We start from the raw sequence: 21,856 nt of genomic DNA, 5'->3' as shown, positions 1-21,856 counted from the left end.
TGAAATCAGAGGGGCTGGTTATTCAGCTGTGCTAGGCAGCTGCACATCACAGATGGAGATGGGGCTGAGAGGATGTTGGCAGTCAGCACAGGTCCAGTGAAATGCGTAACCATGGGCTTCTAGGGCATCTGCACCTCACTTGCCTTTATTCTGCAGATCTAGCCCAGGCCTGGTATTCCCATGGCACTTAATGCTAATTAAGCAGACTGAGTCAACTTTGGGGTTAAGAGAACTAAAGAGGTCAGTTGGCAAGTAGAGATGTTTAAGAGGTTGGTGATGCCAAGAATTTTGCTAACTAATCATAGCTGAAAAGTACTGTGCTAAGTACTTTATGTACCTCTATATCCAAAGGACAATTCTAACATAAATAATAGGATTTAGTGAGAATATCATATCTCAAGTTCATATAAGTCACTCAAAATTTCATTTCTGCAACTCTGAACTTTTAAGAAAAGATAATTTATGAAAAGAAAATCTGTTAAGTTGCCACACTGTATGATGTACAAGTGAAACTAAATATTTTAAAAAATTAAATACAGGAAATAAATCCACATACAAGTGCTAGGATGTTGAAGATTCATTGACATCAATTTCACTTTCATCCTGTCTTTTTAAAGATCCTTGACAGTTAAAGGAGCTGTAAGGGGAACTGATACCACATCACATGCAGACTTCACATGGATGTATTTCTTCAGAGTGAGTTTTTGCCCTTCTTTTCTAGCTAGTCCCCCCTCAAACAGTGACATCAGGCCAATATATAAGGGCATTTTCTCCTTTTTTGAATGTCATATAAACAGTGATCTGTGTGACTGTCTACTCCCATTCAGAATGGTACTCTGGACATAGTTTTTGCCTTTGATGTTCTCATGCATGTGCTTACATGCTTATATAATCCTCATTCGTTCCATTGTAATATCAGAGTTTCCTTTATAGCAAAGCCACAAATTATGTACCATTTTGAATTTTCTTGGACAAAACATTACCTTCAAACAATTTATTTCTTGCTTTTCAGTACTCCCATTTTACGAACCAAGGTTCTGTTCTGTGATAGGAGAGATGTATTATGTATTCACACATCTTGGGGTGTGGTATTGCCAGAGATTTCTCATCAGTGCTATTTTTCTAGGGCAAGAGACTATTTGTGAGCACTGCAGTGCACAGCAGGTTGTTACAGAAGTACTGAATTTTATAAAATATTTTCTGCACTTGTTGAGATCATTAGGTAGATTTTGGGCTTGAAGGCCTTAATATGAAATCAGCTATTGATATTTTTTAAACTAGCCTAACATTCCTGTGATAAACACAATTAGGCTACAGGGATGCTTTCTGCATTGGTATTTATAACTGAGAGTGATCATCTTTCTTCTATTTTCTACTGTCCTCAATTAAATGGAGTTTAATGCTTAGGTCATTAGTTTTCCATTTTTTATTCTCCTGAAAATATGTACATTTAAGGCTGCAACATTTCTTCTACCTGTCAGTTTGCATAGGTTTCGTGCAGTGTTTTCATTATCTTCGAGTTCTGATATTTTCTCAGTTCCTCATTGTATCTTCTTTGATTCAGGATCATAGAATTATGCTTTTGGATTTCAAAAGTCTTTTGACTTTTAATTACAATGTTCCCATTTTATCATATTATGATCAGAAAACATGAACACATGAGCTATAGCATATTATCTTATAGAATTCATGATTGCCTGTAGCTTCTTATATGTTCAATTTTGCTAATGTTCCATCAGTGTTTAAAAATATATTCTTTAGTTTTTTTTCATTTGAGCTTCTTTTATTCTGCTTAATTATCTATGTCCCTACACATATTTCTTTGTGATGCAATAATAATTTGGTTATAAGGTGGAGACTGGATATAGTCATGAGGTTTAAAAAAAGGCACAGGGATTAGGGGATGGATTTTCAAGGATAGTGAAAAAAAGGCTACTAGAAAAGAAGGTTCTGATAAGATGGATCTAAATATACACATATATATTTAGATCCATATATATATTTGTATATATTTGCTTCTTTAAAATGAACTGATAACATCTCTAGACCAACATAATTTATTACTATACTCTAAATATGTATCCTTATGTTTACAGACAAGTGTACCTCTCATCCTGTATTAAAAAAACACACAATCAAAGGGAGGAAACTCAAGTGTGGTATTGTAAACATAACCTAAAACACATGGATTCAATGGCCATAGATCTAGGAGAGAACCCCAAGACTGTCACATCGCTAGACTAATGTGATTTCTTATTGCGTGCAAAATGTATCCTTATATTTACAGACAAATATCCCAGTCACCACTCATCAAAGAAGCTAATTTTTCACTAGTCAAAGACTATTACAAAGTACCACAACTGGTCAAATACAGATATTGTCTATGAATTGCCCAGGCTTAAGTGACACATCTACAATGCAACCTCTACAGGGATAAAGAAGAGGATACTAATGAATTTCTCAGTTCCCAGTAATGAAGCACTCTCATGCAGTGGAGGTCCAGGAACACAAAAGGTCACAAATGCCCAAAATGTAGAGATCAAGAGTCTGCTGAATGCTGGTCCTTGGACAGGACCCCTTTATTAAACTTCACCTACCCATGGCTCAGGGACCATTGAGGAAGAGAGGGCAGAAAAATTGCGAGAGTCAGGGAGGAGGTGCATGACCATATGGAAACAGTCCTACAAGCTACTGGGAACCTACTCATATGATTCTATGGCAATGGTGTCAGCATACACAAGTCCCATGCAAACTCAGGCAAACACTAATCCAACATATAACTGGGAAAATGAACAGTAGATCTCAATCTTATCTGAAGGAATGTTGGCAACAAATTGCTGCTAGATAAAGAAGAGCTGATCTTCCTAAAACAAAGGATTCTAGATAGGATGACTAGACTCAGTGGATGGACTTATACTGGGGAACGGCTAGGGACACTGACAACCCAGTGGACCTTAACAGGGATGACTGAGTATATGGGCTCCAATGGAGGCAGGAGATATGGGAAGAAGGGTGCCAGCAGGGATTGGGGTATAAAGATGATTAAGATTGTTTAAGATGTTCTGTATGAAATAAACAAAAATTCAATTGAAAAAAATAAAAATAAAATAATACCCTAAAAAAGCTCCTTTTTGCTACAGATGGAGACTATTACTGAATCCTACAATTGGTCAAACTTAGAGAATACATATCTATGAGATGTCCATCCCAAAGTGACACATCTACATTGCAACCTCTACACCTAAGTCTCAGAGCACATAGAAGAACTGGGGACAGAAAGAACATTAATGCATCTCTCAGCTCTCGCCAGTGACACTTTCTCATGCAACAGATAGAGATTAACCCAGAAAACCACAACTGGTCAAAGTGCAGAGAATGAGACTTCAGTGTGTTGTGTCTTGGGTAGGACACCTGTATCAGAGCTTTGCCACTCAGGGTTCAGGGACCATTGTGGAAGACGGGGCAGAGAATCTCTGAGAGCCAGGCATGGTGGAAGACCATAAGGACACAGTTTTCCAGACAGCTGGGGAGTTAGTCATATGAACTCACAGCAATGGTGACAGCATGCACGAGGCACATGCAAGTTTAAACTAGACAAGAAGGAACCCAGCATTGAAGGAAGGAAATGGGTAGGAAGCCCCAACCTTAGCTGAGAAACTATTGGTAATCTATGACTACTGAGAGAGAGAGAGAGAGAGAGAGGGAGAGAGAGAGAGAGAGAGAGAGAGAGAGAGAGAGAGAGAGAGAGTGTTGGTTTTCTTTAAGGGAGTGTAGGTTGACCAGGCTCCAGTGAATGAACTCACACTGAGAGAGACATTTGGGGAAACAAATGTGGCTTGGTAAGACAACATATATGACAGAGGGGGGTATGAAAGGATGCATATAGGGGAGAGGGTCTAAATATGATGAAGATGTATTATATGAAATTCACAAAAATTCAATAAAACTTTTTAATTAAGTGATCATTATTTGTTAAAGGCCAGTGAGATGACTCAGTAGCAAAGCTGATTGTGGCCAAACTTTATGACTTAGTTCAATCCTCAGCACATGTGTGGTAGAAGGAGAGAACTGTCTTTTCTGACCTCTACATGTGCACCATGGCATGCACACACCACTCATATACATATAAATAAAGAAATGTTAAAAATGGAATTATTTGTTAGACTTTTTCCTACCATAATAACTGTATTAATGATTTATTGAGTCATTGATAGCTGCACTCTTTCTAGTGGCTTCATCTCAATCTCTCATTTCTGGGTTCCACTAAAGCGTCTCTCAAAAGTCACATGACCAGGGGCCCAGGGCCACACCAGAGAATAGGTCACCAGGCTAGTTTTCTCTCATTAAAACTATAAACTTTCCAGGCAAACAAGATGGCTCAGAGGGTAAAGGCACTTGCCACCAAACTTCATGATCTGGATTTGATCCCCTGGAACCATGGTGGAAAGAGAAAACTGACTCCCACAAATTGTCCTTGGATTTCCATGCATATTATATGGCACACTTCACACACACACAAATAAATTAAAAAATAATTTAAAAGTATACATTTCCGTGCGTCCCTGTAGAGCACCCTGTAGTACACATGGACAGACTCAGGTGTACCATGTGGCCTGACTATTTGCTATTTATTTGTAGGAATACTGAAAACACTCTCTCTGCTTGTTCCTGAAGACCTTGATGCTCCAGTTCCTTGGGAAGTTAAATTTAGTCCTGGCCACTTCTACCTGTAGAGGTGGAGTAGATTCAGTTAAGTTTAATGCATTTATTCCTTGGAATTTTGTCAGATTTTCTGAAATCACACTACTTTAAGATAGAAAGTAGAAAGGCCAGGTGTGATGGCTCATACCTTTAATCCCAGCACTCAGGAGGCAGAGGCAGGTGGATCTCTGTGAGTTCAAGGCCAACCTGGTCTACACAGTGAGTTCCAGGCCAGCTGGGGCTACAGGAGACCCTGTTTCAAAAAGACTAAAAATCACTCAATCAATCAATCATTAATCAATCAATCCCCCTAATCAATCAATCAATCAATCAATCAATATATTATAAGAGAGAAATTAGAAGTCACAAAATTCTTTATTTTAGGGCAATAAACTCCCTGAGGGAATTTACGCTTTTGTTTAGGAAGCCACTTGAAAAGACAAGAGTGACTAAAAATGAGGAGCCCTGCTTGTCAGCAGTAAGGCTGGGCATGAAGAAGAATAGATTTAGTAGGGAGTAAAATATATAGACTAAAAGGAGTGGTGACTGAGAGAGTGAGTCTGAAATCTCAAAACAAGACACTTCAGAAGAAGTTGGAAAAAGGGAGGAACACTTCTGAATTTGCCATAAAGCTTAGTTAAAAGCCTGAAAGGTAATAATGAAAAGTAATGGTAACTCTTAAGAGTTAAGCAGACAAATTTACATACTCAATGTACTTTAAATTGTTCCACAAAAAGAACAAAGCTGTTACATGGAATTTTTAAAAGCAATGCCCAAGCCATACCAAACTTATCTTTAAACACTGAACACTAAGGATTTTCCACAAATTGCTTAGATAGCTCCCATCTGGGTCCTTTCATTTAAAGCACATTTGAGAATAGCTGTTGCCTGTTCATCAGAGAAATAATTCTTGTAAACCTTGATTATGGTTCAGAAAGAATATACCCACACAGAAGGATGGAGACTATAAATGTTTTATTCCATCCTGCCTTTAATTCTGTCAACCCTGGGGTTAGTCACAAAGCAGCAAACAACTGGAAAATCAGGACTGTTTGGTTGACAGTCTTAATGTTTGTCCTGAAGCAAATTCTTTGGCATTTCTCTTCCTCAATTTTCTTATTTGTAAAATGGAGGCTCTACGGGCACTATTGTCAGAGAATTGGTGGGAAGATTAAACACCATGATGCAGCGTAAAGTAATCAATGAATGTGAGCCAAGTAGACAATAGATATTTCCATCCCCTACCATAGAACCTCACTCATAACTAATGTCTCAGGAACTAATGTGGCTTTTATAAAATTATATGCACATTATTACCTAGTATAATCTTTTGCTCACAGTAGAGTACTAAAAAGCCTCTTCTTTTCTGTAAAGAATTTTCAAACATGTTACACTTATTCAATTCCAGTACAGACTCTGCATACCCATGATTTAGAAGACAGGTCATTTACCTATCCATCCCCACCCACAGTGTGATAGTTAAGTTACTGAAGAAAGGGACATTTAGTTTCCTGACTTTAATGCCTCATAGTCTTCAGAAGGATGGGCTCAACACTGAAGACCCAGCAGTAGGTTAAGATATGAATAATACATTGTGATTCTTATTTTCACATGCTTCAGTTTATCTAGTACAACCCCGAAGCAGCAATTCTATTAATGCAGAGACATGCTCAAGTAATAAAACCGATTGTGTATTACTTGTTGCATTTTCATCCTATTTGCTTCTCTGTAGAACCTATCGGCTCTCTTGTAACTTACAAATGATGTTAAATTTTGCTTTTAAAATTCTTGCCTTCTATAAAGACATTTAAGAACAAATTAATTAATGATAACTAATTTTAAGGCAGAGTTTCAGTTCATCAGGAGGGTGCTTGTTAGTATAATGGACACACACAGGCTTTTTCTGTGGATAACATCTTTTTGAGCATATACAAAATTCTAAAATGTACTATTGTCAGAGCAAAAGAGGATGGCTTCTTTTTTCTCAAGGGTATACTCGGAGGCAACTTTTCAAGTTTATTTAGGGCAATAGGATGTTCTAGTGATCAAAAGAAGTAGGATTTCTGACATAGAGTTGCATTGTCAGTAAAAAGTATTGCTAAAAGTCATCTTTTATCATTGATAGTGTATGCATGTCTTGATGGGTTGGAGTTTGAAGATATGCTATGTCTTTGCTAGGCTTGAAATTTAATATACAATTTCCATTTTATGAATTGTGAATATTAGCACAAAATCTCTCAGCCAAAGATACATATGTATTAATTGTTCTTACTAACCTTCCACTGACCTAATATTATATATTATGTGTATTCTTTTATAAACACAGTGCAATCTATATCTTCCATAAAACTTGATTGAAATAACTACATATATTACCTCTTATATCTAAATAATCCAGCAAGGGAAGATTGATGGAGAAGGAATCAAATTTAGAGAACAGATTAAAAACAGTTTTAGATTTGAAATAAAAGTAAAACAATTTATTTAATCATTGTTGGGTCATATCAATCAAACACAACACTTGGAAACCCCTTAGTCTTTTATATTTTAGTGATCACTGTGGCACATCTGGTTAAAAAGTGATTTGATGTCTGACTTTGGTTTATCTCATGTCTTCAGCATCTGCTCTGAGTTGCTCCAGGAAATTCCACCATCAGACTCTTGCTCAGCTCTGGTCCATTCAGTGATATCTTCTGAGAGTCAGTTCAGCAGTGCCTAGCTCCATTGTAGCTGACAGAGGAAGAATGTTCTCTGAAAGGTCCCTTAGCACTCAGAGGAAAGTGAGTAGTCACAATCCCTTTTAGTGGGTGAGTGGTAGAGTGGAGGTGGGCTGAAGAATGCCCCTCCTGTAGTGACAGAGTAAAGTCCTTCTACAAGTTCTGGAACTCTGGTTCCAAATGTTTCTAGTTTCCTATATGCAACCCAGAGAGAGTGATGTAATTCTTGAGAGAAGTTTACCTCTGGAGGGTGCAATGTCTTATTAACACTTGCTGGTGGAAAGAAAACAGATTCCAAGAAGATTCAAGACTGGATTTTATTTTTTTCTGCAGTAGAAATTCAAGGTAGGTGAGACTTAGATTAAGTTTGTGAAAATATTTAAAAGTTAGAAATTGCCTCTTAACATGAGATTTCTATGATGTCTTTGGAATCAAGCAAAATTCCTCAAGCTTCCTGGAAACTGTGGTACTATTTGTAAGTGGATATGAGAATGCTTTGGCATGAGATAGTATTCTGGTCTCTGCCATGGAAAGAGACTTCTTAGTGGGATTCAATTTACTTTAATCAGCTGACAATCGCTCATAGTTATTGAACATATTGAACATAGTTATTGAACATAGTTATTGAACATAACCAACATGGTAGGCACTCCATTTAGAGAAGAAAAAAATGGTAGGCACTCCATTTAGAGAAGAAAAAAATGAAGCTTAGAAAGGTTTAAAAAATTACCCAAAGTCACACATCTTTAAAAGTGGTAAAGTTACCAAATCAAGTTTATTTGACTCCAAGTTTCAAGATTTTAACCTCTGTGGATGGTGCCCTTTAACAAAAATTGATCTCCCCAGCTTGTCTGAGTCAGTAGCATAGAAAGAAAATCATTTTCAGTGTCATCATATGACAATCCAGGGGAAGAAGTAGGAAGAAGAAAATACTTTGAGTTTATGTGTTAGTGCCTCGGGGAGTAGGGAAGAGGGGGTGTTTAATTATGACTCCAGGAGATAAGCAGCATTTCATGGTGTGACTATTTTGTGCATTTTTATGTTGTCTACTTTGGGGTGTAAATGATTCATTTATCTCAAAAAAGTAACATCCAGAAAGGAATTTTTTGATTTTGAATTACCTGTCTTAAGGAAAGAAAATGCAATAAATATCCATAAATATGGTTTAATAGGCAGAAAATATTGCTTCCAGAAAAATGCCTCATATTTCTAAGAGCTGTTACCAAATTGCCAGGAGCAGGCTGGTGCCTGTGGGGAACACTGATGTATTTGGCTAATCGTTCATCTAAAATATATGCTCCAAATACAGCAGACGGTAGTTAGAACCAATGAAGACTACTTCTACTTTTGCTGCAAACTTCTGTATTATTTTTAACTTGCAGGAGGCTTTTACTTTGTAATCTGGAAAACATTCCACAGTGAAAATTTAAATAAAAAATCTCAATGGAAGGAATTTATATAGGACTCAAATTTGGAACACTTCCGTGGAGAATAAACAAATCCAGACCTTGATTTACCTCACTAGCCTGTGGTGGAATTCTCTCTAGCATTTTCTGAAGGTTATCTCTAATTCTGATTGTCTGTTTCTGTCCTGTCCTTCTGAGAAATTAGAGCCACAGATGCCCTTTCCGTGAGCATCAAATGTTTTCTGTATAATTAGGTAAGCTTTGGCGCTGACACGGGTGGTCTGTAGCTTAATTACAGACACACCGAGGGCAGAAGGAAGCATACAATTCAGAGCCGGCATTTGGATATTAATTGGTGTTAATGAAAGCAGAACTTCTAAAGCTCCTACCTTTACAGAAGGAGGAGACCCAATCGTCTTTGTCCAAGCTGTTCAGAAACAAGGCAAAGCGTTATCTATCTGGTTTAATTTAGTGTGAAGATAAGAGATTACATATATCCGGGAAAGTTTAAGAATGGCACACAGTCCCATAAACCCATTCGCCGGGGACCATTTTCAGCTCCCCTCTCATCATTACAGTTTCTTGAAGAAGACCTAATCCCGTGGGAAAGCAGCAGGAGGAGAGGGAAGAAATTGAGCTATCAGGTTAATGGGACAGATTTACAGTACGGCATAACAGCTCCTATGCTTACTAAAATAAAGACTAGCAGGTAGGAAATGTCCGTGGTCCGTAAAAAATGTCCCTGAGGCAAAGAACAGACACTCCACCCTACACAAAGAGGGCACAAGCTGCCTGACAGAGGCTAGGTGTGTGATGGAACTCTGTGCCTCTGACACCACTTACTGAGAAAATGGCATTGATGACATGCCTTTCAGCTTCCTTCACAGCTTGTTGCAAATTCATTTTTGCAGTCAGTCAGCAAAGATTCACAGCCTGCCTGCAGTGCGCTTGATACCATCAATGACTTTTACTAATTTGATTTGCCATCCTGAATACTTTTCTCATCTTTACAAATCCCCACTATAAGACCTCGGTGTATAGTCTGTCATCTACATATGTTGAATGGTAATTCTAAGTCAAGGTGATAGTACCAAAAATTCAGTGTTCTGGCTTCCATGCTTTTATACCCTCCCTCCTTCCTACCCTCCCTCCCTCCGTCTTTCCCTCCCTCCCTCCTTCTCTACCCTCCTCCCTCAATAGTCAGAAACTGTTTCTTCTAGAAAAGGCTCATATCTCTAACAGGTCTTGACACATCTCCAGTAGCAAGCCAGTGCCCTTCCTTTAATCCTTCCTTTCATTCTTTCCTCTCTCCTTCCTTCCTCATATATATCCCAAGGCCTTACAAATAAACTCCCAATTGTATGAAGATAGTGGGTTTTAAACATTTATTTCTGAGTCAAGAGTTCAAAATCATGTTTTCTTTCAACAGTTTAGACTTCCTTAAGTGTAAACACCTTTTGTGTGTGACATGAACATTTGTCATGGCACACAGAGAGTAATATAAATAAGAAGTTACCTTCAAATACAAATTAAGCATCCCTTTTACTTAACAAAAAGAGAGCAGTCTTCAGTTCTGTAAGTAAACGTCCTGAGACTTGACCTGTCAAGAGTCATTTGAAGTGGAGGTGGTGAACAGTTGCCTCCCATTTCCCAGGACAACAGGGACTTGTTAGAAGCTAATGATTTCTTTTCTCCTTGTTTGGGTCCAGACTCTAGCTCATTCTTTTAGGGCACCCTCTGCGAGTAGCACAGAAAGATCAGCTTATTCTCAGCACTTATTCTCCAATCGTGAAGGCCAATGCTGCATCTCACTATTGATATATTTGTCTTTAAAAGTGTATCTAGCAATGTATTTAAAAAATGAACACAGCCAAACCAAGCTCAGTGCAAGCTTAGAGGCTGACAGGCAATCAAAGTTACGTGTAAGTCTTACTATGGATTGGTTTGTTTTCAGGCCATGAAATTTTTTCAGTTCCAATACATGTGCTGATTAAGAATGAATTCTTCTCTATGAAGCTTTAAGCACATAAAACATTCCTCCTTTACCTTCTCAGTGAAAGCCAACTGAATTTAATTCACATCGATCTTCAGTTTCACAGCTAGAATGTAAAAATATGATGAGGATGTTCTGAAGATAAATTTGCATCCCTGACTTCTACCTGAGGTTTACTTGCTGTGATGGTTCATCTTCCTGGCCAACTTGATTAGTTAGAATCACCATGGAAACACATCTCTGGGTGGCCCCTGATGGTGTTTCCAGGAAGGGTTACTGAGGCGACCTACCTGAATATGTGTAGGGCAGGGGTCCTGGAATGACTCAAAAGGAGAAAGCAAGTGGAGCATGAAGATTCATCTTGCTCTGCTTCCTGAGTGAGGGCCCTGGGTGGCCAGCTGCCTTGCATGTCACCTGTCATGCCTTCTCTGCTAGGATGGGTTGTAACTCCTTGAACCAGAATAAACCCTTCCTCCCTCAAGTGGTCCCAGCTAATGAGATATTATTTACATTAAATATCTTCTCTATTATTTGACCCAAAGTAATTACTTTGGTCAATGATTATTTTTTGGTGTGGTACAGAATGATAGCTAACCAACTAACCAGAAAAAAATTATGATATTGAGACCTTGTACATGAAAGTATTCTAATACACTTGATAGAAATTCACACTGTCAGAGTTTTACTTCAGTTCTAAGTGCACAGTGACAGGGAGACAACTATATTCTCCTTGAAGAAGAGAGATAATGTTACTTCAGGGGTCACAACTGAGGCATGTATGGTAACTACACGTTTACAGGCAGTTTTGTGAAACATAGATATCCATAAAACGGTATTGCTATTCATTGCTTTTGTTTTTATTTCCCTCTTGTTTCAGTAATTTTATTCTAATCTAATTCTACTAGAGTGTAGTCCCAATTAAAAAATGCCGAGTATTCTGTCCTCTATTTAAGGTAGAAAGCTACAACAGAATGAAAAATAAAATAAGTCATTTTTTTCCCAAAGAGTCCCTAGCAAGTTCATGTCTATACCAGTTATCTACCATATATCTACCTACTGTTTATCCATCTATATATCCACCTACCTACTTTAGCCCTATGTGGATACACAGATAATTATATCAGACTTGATGTATGAGATAATAATACAATGAGGGATATACAATATGGTAAAGTGCATTGCTCTAAGAAAAATGCAGTACAAAAGTCAACTCACAGTTAGTGAAATATTCACATTGTCTTCTGTATTAGTTATTTTACTGTTGCTGTGAAAAAACACTATGACCAAGGCTACTTATAGAAGGAAAAGTTTTGGGGGATTATGGTTCCAGAAGGGTAAGAGTTCATCATGGAGGGGAGGTATGGCAGAAGGCAGCTGGAACAGGAACTTCGGAGCTCAAATCTCCAAGCATTCATGGAATCAGAGAGGGTCAAACTGGAGAGTGGGATAAGGTTATATACTCTCAAAGCCTGTCCCCAGAGACATGCTTCTTCCAGCAGGGCCACATCTCCTAAAGGTTCCATGACCCTCCCCGAACAGCATCACCACTGGGGACCAAATGTTCAAATACTTGGAGCCTATCAGGGACAATTCTTATTCAAATCATGACAACTAGGTTCTCTATTTATTTGACCTAAGGTAGTGACCTCAGCTAATGAATATATTTGCTATATAAAACAGTAACTAACCAGTTAATCAAAGAATAGCACAATATTGAGGCCATATATATAGAATTGTTCATTGCAATTTTAAGGAAATTAAAATTTTTGTGGAAATTAGTATCAGTGAGATAAATCATGGAGAATTCTTAACAGTTATTTTCTTGTTTCCAGGATGTAAAGTTACACTGTCTTTTAAAGACTCTCTGGCAATATTTAAAGATATAGTTCAATATCCACTAACATATTTTTATATAAAATTATTTCTGAAATTGCTTTTCAGTCTGAATATTAACTGTCCATTTGGAGAAAAGCTTTAATTTTGTAGTCATGAAAATAACCATCATTTATTGTGGAATTATAGACCAAACCAGTAATAAAAAGCAAAGTTTTGTTATAGTGCAATCCAAACCATCATATTAACCTCTGACATTATTTTACTTAGATATTGAATATTAATTGTTTGATTCAAATGTTCCAGTTTCCTCTATAGTACTATGCACATATATGTATTATGTCCCAATGCAAATAACCCAAGAACATATTTTCTAATCTTAACAAAGGAAAAGGCAGCATTGATCGTGCAAGATCATGAACCCAACTATATTTTTGGCAGTGGCTGGCACTGATGGAATTAAGAAACCTGAGAAGCTCATTTCCTCTCTCAAATTTTTCTAAACCAGGGTCTCACTGTATAGCTCTGGCTAGCCTGAAACTCGCTTTGAAGACCAAACTGGCCTCCATCTTGCAGTGATTCTTCTGCCTCTAATGGCTGCATGCCCATGTGCCACCAAATCTGGTGATTCTTTTCTTTCTTTCAATTTTTTGTTTTTTGGTGTTAGCATCAGGAGGCCTGGACCGTTTTAGACAAGAGCTCTACCACTAAGCTATGCTCTGGTACCCTCTCTATGACTTCTGAACTTTCTAAACCAACATCTTTTGCTTTTCTTGACCTTAGTTTTATACTATTAAATATTTTGTCATCAAAGTAGATAATACTAATAAACAACTGCGTCTGAAATACAGGTATGATGTTAGCCAAACATTTAAGTAGCCATTTAAAATATAAAATGCCATTGCCTTCCATAAATGACTGAAATCATTTCAACTTCTTTTCCTTGCAGAATATGTTTTTAGCATCATTTCTCACTGATCAAATTCCACTCATTTTTTTAAGTTCTGGCAAGCAAATATCCCTATAAAAACATCTACATTATTTCAGTTTGATTGTAATAGAATTTTTGCATGTCAAAACATTTAGTGTTGTAAACAAGTGCAAAAGCAAATATATGAAAAACAAAACACAAGTGCTAAACTGCTGTGATTGCCTAATTATGCTAATGGCTATAACTGGTCATGCCAGGTTTTACTTGGTGCCTATTACATTGAAGCCTAGGGTGCTCAATAAATGCTTGTTGGATGAATGAGTATTTTCAGTTGGGTGTTTCAGCATTATTTCTCTGCTTCTTGCTCCTTCAGGGTGCATATTCTCTTTGAAGGATAAGAGTGTTCATTTTAAAACAAAAGCGAAAGAATACAAGGGCAATTGCTGATGCCGGATTTCTGCTGCTGTAAATAGCTGCCTACTTCCCTTGTCTTGTAAGATGCTCCCACGCTGGTTAACCCGTCATTGGGAAAAACACAGAGGCGCTTTACTTACACTTGGCCCCTTCTATCTTGTGCCCTCTCCAAACGGTCTCCATGACAAGGCTTTACCTATACCTAGAAGCTTCTGTGGTAAGTTTATGAAGCATTTTCACATCAAGCTTGAAATTAGCTCCCAAACTCAAAAATGCTTCATCCTAGAAAGGATAAAAGGTGCTTGAAAAGAAGTGTTTTGTAAAATAGCATGAAACAGACCTCACCACTGGCCATCGGCTGCTTATAATGTTTTAATCAAGGTCTTCTGCCAAATTAGGTCCTTGTCTATCACAATAATTTTTGGAATAATTTTTATAGCGTGGATACATTTTAAAAAGGGACAGTGAATCTCGGTGTTCCTACCGTGCCCAGTGGCAGTTGATAAGTGGAAACTGAAGGAAAGCAACACGTGCAATACACAGCAAGTTGCACAACTCCTGGTTCACTGGGAGGAAGTGAATGGCTCGTCAGTGCTGTTCTGTCACTCTAAAGCTACTTGCCTTGCAAACTGTAGATTTCTCCGACGCTGTTCTGGCGCGTGATGTGATGCCAGTATGCGCTACGTGGAAGTGAGATGGATTTCGATAACGTCATTGGCTCAGTCAAGCTTGTCTGAAGCTAAAAGAGAAGAAAAATGTATCTTAAGAAGACTTCTTTAAAATATCAAATGAAATCCCCTCTTTTCAAATACCAAGGGTTGAATGTGAGTGACAGAAAACAGAATTTGTTAGAGATACTTGTATAATCCCCTATTCAAGGATAGCTTTGTCAAAAGTAAAAGTCAGTACTCAAAAATTTGAAGGAGGGTGCTGTAAGGGAATGGCTCAGTGGGCAAGAGAGCTTGCTGTATAAGCATGATGTCCTGAATTAAAATCTCCAGCACTTACATAAAAAGCCAAGAGTGGCCAGGTGCATTCCTATAGCCCCAGTACTATGGGGCGTGGAGATCAAAGGATCACTGGGGCTTGCTGACCACCACCCATGCTCTGGGTTTAGTGAAAGACCCTGTCTTACGGGAACAGGTAGAGTGTGATAGAGCAAGACACCTGGTATGATCTTTTGGTCTCCACATACAGACATGCACCCATATACTTGCGTGTTCATGCACTACACATATAATCCAAATACTACATAAACATTAACACACACACACACACACACACACACACACACACACACACACCAGAAAAGAAAAAGAAAAAAATGTGAAAGGAATACTTACAGTTTAATGTGACTAATTAAGGGTGGAAAGTTAAGATGGTACTAATGCTTCTGGGAAAATTCCAATGGTTTCTAGCCAAGGGTGAATGCTAGCCAGTACCTTGGGAAGAATCCATTGCAGGCCACATGATTTACATGCTAATTATTTAGAATGATTTGTGTTTCTCAAAGCTTTCTACAATGTATAGAATGCTAAAATCATTCAAGAAATCTTATTTGACATAGCATGTCCCAGAAAGGCACCAAACACAAGAGGCAGGATTCCAGACTTCCTGACACCTCCTCCCACCCTTGTCTAAGGCTACTTTTCTCAAATGCATCCTTTCCTGCTCTTATGAGAGTCCCTTGCACATATTGAATGAATATTGTCTTTGTGAAACTCCATGTTAAGATGGTTGCATATTTTCTTATTTTGAGTGTGCTCTTTGTTGAGGTTAGCTGAAGATTTCCACACCACAGTGCATCATTCTCCTAGGCGTATGATTGATAGAAAGACACGAATGGATTTTATTTATTTATTTATTTTTGGTCTTTTTGACACAGGGTCTCCCTGTAGCCCCAGCTGTCCTGGAACTCACTATGTAGACCAGGCTGGCCTTGAACTCACAGAGATCCGCCTGCCTCTGCTTCCCGAGTACTGGGGTTAAAGGCACGTGCCACCGAGCCCGGCGAAAGATAATTATTTTTATTGATTCATATCAAGTTTAAAAAATCCGTATAGGAATGTTTTTCTTTGATCTTTGAACATGTTTCTTTGTTATAACCCAAGCATGTGTAGACTTTTAGATAGACAATTTGACTCCTTTAATAGAGGAGGATTCAGACTTCTCCCCTTACTGCACGGTGGACTCTGGCAAAAGTGGAAGCTATGAAGACTAACTCTCCTTTAGACTCCCATTGTCCACCCCACCCACTTTTAACACAACACAACTCTTCATCTAGAACTGGATTCAGCTCTTACTACCATCATAGATAATTTCTGCTAGGAAAGTACCTGATCTGATACAACAGGCCCTTGAAATTCACATGAAACTATGTGCACTGATCCCAGGAAAAGCCACATGTATGCTGAAGGTTCTACAAGGCTAATTGACGATTAGGACTTCTGTGACTGTGGAAGTTAGAATGTTGCAGATCCAGATTCATATTGTCTTAGGTTATCTGTATCCTTTTAATTGCCACTCATTGCCCACCTGTATATTGGAGTGACATCTTATGACTATCAGGCAAAATCCTTTTTGGAAATTACCAACAGACACCTTACCTTCCACCATCCCAAAGGTGAAGAATGTCATTGGATAACTTATAGAACTGTAGTAGAGACACTTCTGCTTTATTGTAACTCTCTACCTGATATTCCAACGTATTTGAGATAAGTCTTGATTTGGCACCTTCTGGTACTACAAGAATTTCATGAAATTGTTACCACATTTGAACATGGTGTTTGAATCTGTTTTTCTGGTCACTCATAATTGGTTCCATAATAAACTGCCTCTTACCTCCTTTGAGGTAAGAGCTCTGTTTTTGAATTAACAATTAAAAGGATTTATGTTTTAATTGATGGTGTAGTCAGAATTTGATTATTCTTCTTTAGCTTTGCTTTTTCTAGTGGAGAGGCACTTCTGTCTTGCTACAAGATCATCATACTCAGATGAGGAAGAGCTGATCTTCCTAAAACAAGGGACTCTAGGTAGGCTGAATAGACCTCAGGGGATAGACTTGTACTGGGGAACGGCTGGGGACACTGATTTGACACAGTGGGCGTTAACACAAATGACAGAGTATATGGGTTCCAGGTGAGGGGCTATGGGAGGGTGCCGGTGGGGACAGGGTTGTAAAGGTGATTAAGATTGTTTGAGATGTTCTTTATGAAATAGACAAAAATTCTATAAAAACAAATTTTAAAAAGATCTGGCACCAGAGCAACACTGAAGCTGATTTTTATACATTTAAAAATTTGATATATTTCAAATTTAAAAATTTACTTATTTACAAAGAAAGTACGTTACCCACATCTACATTCCATTATTGGTATGTGTAGGGGACAAGAAGAAATAAAAACTTCTGGGTTATAATAAAGCAGAGCTTTCTGAGCCTATGTGATCTTTGTTAACAATGTATATTTCTTGTCCTGTCTCAGACCTAACAGCTAGAAAATATCTATGTGTAGGGTTACCCAAGCTAACAACACATCAAAAGTGGTCATCTCCCGCTGTTACACAGAAGTAGAGGGAAGGTTCATTTTATGATGGCACTACTGGAAGAAGAGTCTGTTTCGTTTATGAAACATGGGCTGGATTAAAGACCTGAATCTGCATTCACTGTGTGTCAGCAATGTCCATTTACAGCATCGACTAAAATCACAAAGTGACTCTCATACTGACCATAGATCTGCTTGTTGCCTAATTTTTATTCATTACTTAAAAAAATCTACTAATAACTACTAGTAATAAACACATTATTTAACACAAAATATATCTTTCTGAAATTTGATGAAAGTGATTTGCCTTCCTTTTTTAATTTTGGGGAACAATTTTTTCCTAAATGGTCAATCTTATTTTGAGTGCTGAAAACAAATTTCAGGAAGCATCTAGAGAATTCTTCTCTCCATGTACTTTTGTTTTTTTGTAATAATTTATTGAGAATATCATACAGGGACATAAGCATATAAGGTGTTCTGGTCAAATCCATGCCCACACCCTCCCCTTCAAATCCTTCCATATCGCCCCATCACTTTTTTCTGATAACTTCATGTACTCTTTCTTCTTTATTTTATGGGGCTTTTCGCTACTCTAACATCCCCCCACTGAAGAGGTAACCCCAAAATCTTTTAAGGATTGGATAAGAGCTCCAAAATACTTTCTACATTTTTGGCCTTTGGAACAGAGTATGTTGCTAAGAGGTCCAAGGACATTTTGACTTTTAGCCAAGAAGCTGGCCACTTTTCTTTGGGGTCTTTTTACACTAACTGCCTAGCCGATTCCTACCTCCTGTTCTTATCACACCATCCTCTGAGGAGGTTACCCAAACTGCCAATAAGAAATTGGGACACAGACCTCTCTGGCTTCTTCCATACTGAGCAGGGATGAAGGTGAGGCAATTGGGGTACCCCTTCAGTGGGTCTAACTAAAGGACACCCATATTGCATAACCCTTATCTGTAGGGGGAAAAGAAAGTCCTTGACTGGTGAATAGGAGATGTGAAGGAGAAGTAAAGGCAAGAGTAAATTAGCATTACAAGTTCCAGACAGGGAACCAGAAAAAGTCAGAATAGAACAAATTTCAAATGTTCATATGAGAGTCCATTAGAATATCTTGACAAGGGCTTCCAAAAGCATCCCTCTATTGGGATCCTCCTCATTTTCCCTTTGTCTTCCAAGACTGGACTCAAGAGTGATGGATTCAGGATTTGCATTCAGGCATATTGATAGCTGTTGGAGTGGTTAGAATCAGTGTCAATTCCCTCTCAAAGGCAGCTAGATAGGGGGAGAAAACAATAGTGGGTTGTCTCCCTTAGCTACAGGTGGGCACTACAGTATTGGAGACCAAGATTTGACGACTTATATCTGAGCAGCACCTTCTATTCAGAACAAAATCATCAATGAGAGACAATTGTCTAAATAACTTTTTATATGGACTTAAGCCTAATGTCTGAGAAGTGCAATCCCTTGAACTGTTAAAGAAATATATTGATCACTTTATTCTTTGGTTATACTTTCTTTTGGGGTATTTAAGACCATACAATTGACCCAGACAAATCAATTTATATTTACACTTAAGGTCGTTTGTAACAGGGGTGACAGAGTATAAGGGCTCCAGTGGGGGTGGGGGGAGGGTATGGGAGGGTGCCATTTAGAATGTGGGTATATAGATGAATAAGATTGTTTGGGATGTTCTGTATGATATACACACAAAAAACAAATAAACAAATAAAAAATGAATTATATTTGAGGAGGAAGTATAAAAAGTTATGTCATGTTAATTAGTAGAGGTGATAAACATTACCACTGAAATCTACCCGGTGACTTTATAGACATACTCAGGTGCCAAGGATCCGAGTGCAACCGATTATGACTAGTACTAATCAGACACATATAGATTATAGATGCATGCACCAACATCAAAGTGTTAGTAACATTAAAAATGAGTCTTTCTGTAGGAAACAGTATATTTTTTTAAAGGTTAAAACTTCATTTAATTTTATGTCTTACATACAGGGTTTATACTGAGTTTGATATTGTATAGCTGTATTAATTCAGCTGTAAACCTAACAATTTACAGTCACTTTTGAAAAAGATGTATCTTTGCTATGGAAATTGTTATTGAATATGTTAAAGCTGTAATGAAATGCTTCTTCTAATCATGTGATTATTATTATTTTTTTTTTTTAAAAAAAGGTTGTTTGAGGAGGATCTGTTCCACGGGCTTGGGAGGAGCTCCTGGCTCATTTCTTTTAACAGTTCCATCTATGTGAAGATCAGTCAAAGGTCCTGCTTGAGCATGACTGCCTTCACTTGGAAGCAGGAAATGTTTTCCCTGTGTTGACCATCCTCTTTTCAGACTGGACACTGGTTCAAGTCCATCTTGTGGGGTCTCCATGGCTTCCCTGAACAAGAGGACAGGTGACTCACCACAGGTACAGGACATTTTGAGAGACATTCCATAGTCCCCTGGAACTTAGCTGACCTTGGAGGGCAAGGATCAAAAACTGTCCTTTAAGTCCCTCTGACCACAGTAGTATAGGTGTCAAAGTATGGCTGGTAAACATCCAATAAGGTTAGTTCTACCAGCCTGGTACTTTTAATTACCATGTGCTATGTAGATAAAGCTTGGGTAAAAAACCAAATGTTCTCAGATAAACCTTGACTAAATATATATTTTGTTCCTTAAACTAGTTGACTAAACTATGACCTTAGAAAATTTAAGATTATGTGTACATTATTTTTGTTTCATCCTTTATATATCATAAGAAACCTATACAGACCTTCATCACTTACTTAGACTTACTCATTTTTTTTCCATATATTTTGGAAAATATCTCCATTCCCATATCCTTTTAACATCTTTTAGATTCTCATTTTCTTTTTTTTTTTTAATAATTATGAAAAACAATAGTATTAACAAATTAATTTTCCATCTGTTGTGAGACTTCTTTTCCTGGGGATGCTAAGCAATGCTTATTCCTGTCTAAGTTTCTAGTGTCAAGCCAATGTTTGATTAAAGTTTTATTGGGGAACTGTGGTCACTGCCAGTGGCGGCCACTCCTCTGTTCTCACGGGTGCTGCTCCTTCATTCTCATGGGTGTCGAGGTTGCTTCTCTGCTCGCCCTGGGCTGAGGCTTCTCTTCTGCCTGCCCTGGGCTGAGGCGGCTATTCTGCTTGCCCTGGGCTGAGGCTGCTCTTCTGCTTGCCTGGGGCCACCTTCTGTCATCACTGCTTCTGCCCAGTCTTGGACCCCAGGGCTGGTGAGGAGACTGTGTCAGCGGAGCTGCATTCAGACATAGGAGACCAGGTTCAGTGACACAGGTCTGCTTTATGGCAGGAAGGCATACAGCAAGTAGGATACCTTATTAGCATAACAGACTTAGCATCCTGTTAGCGTAACAGACTTAATGTCCTATCACAGAATAGTGGGTAGGATGCCTCATTAGCACAATGGGTTTCAGGTTACAGCGCCTGGATTCCTGGAAGCCACATAACCCTGACTGTTGCAATATCTAAGTGTTGCAATTTGGAATTCCAAGGGTGATGATTAGGGAGTGGCAAGCTCTAGGCATGTCTCATGATCTGCCAAAGGGAACAAATGTCACAAGGTGTTTCTTGTGGCTCCAGAAGTTGGCTGTTGCCTTGGGCCTGCTGTATGGCTGTCAATAAGACTTTCAACCTAGGTTCAAGCCTGTCTCCCACAGGGAATCAATGAATTTTCTGAGATAACTGAGAGGTTTCTGAAGTGTATGAATGACCTGAGGGTACGCACACTGGAAAGCCTTTACCCAGCATGTGTCAAGCCTTCTCTTCCTAGCCTTCCACAGATTGTATACATTACTCCTCCCCAAATCCAGGAGACCATGTGTGGTTACAGCCAAATTACATACAATTGGCTGGCAAGAATGGCTGGATACTGTGGTGAGGGTCCAATGACAATGACCCTGCTTGCCCCTCCTTTAATGAAGGAGCACAACTGACAAGTACAATTGTGACGATGTTTAGTGATCAGGCACAGCTGAAGTTGTGATAATGGTAGTTATTTCATGCAGAAGAGACTGCTGTACAGTATCATCTTATTAAAAGGACACGTTGGCTGGCAAGAATGGCTGGATACTGTGGTGAGGGTCCAATGACAATGACCCTGCTTGCCCCTCCTTTAATGAAGGAGCACAACTGACAAGTACAATTGTGACGATGTTTAGTGATCAGGCACAGCTGAAGTTGTGATAATGGTAGTTATTTCATGCAGAAGAGACTGCTGTACAGTATCATCTTATTAAAAGGACACGGATTTTTTTAAATTATTTATTTAA

General features: G+C 38.4%; 1 protein-coding gene across 1 annotated transcript in view; it reads right to left on the bottom strand.

Moving 5' to 3' along the window:
- Dok6 (docking protein 6) overlaps window positions 1-21,856 on the bottom strand; it is a 523,930-nt gene that overhangs the window by 99,147 nt on the left and 402,927 nt on the right. The window contains exon 7 of the mRNA XM_008824928.2: window positions 14,617-14,734. Coding sequence (XP_008823150.1) covers window positions 14,617-14,734 — 118 coding nt within the window. The remainder of the gene's footprint in view (window positions 1-14,616; window positions 14,735-21,856) is intronic.

Source organism: Nannospalax galili, unplaced genomic scaffold (genome assembly GCF_000622305.1).
Source record: "Nannospalax galili isolate Female #2095 unplaced genomic scaffold, S.galili_v1.0 scaffold709, whole genome shotgun sequence".
Classification (NCBI taxonomy): Eukaryota; Metazoa; Chordata; class Mammalia; order Rodentia; family Spalacidae; genus Nannospalax; species Nannospalax galili.
Note: the sequence above shows the minus strand (reverse complement) of the source record. Positions and strands in the feature narration are given on the sequence as shown.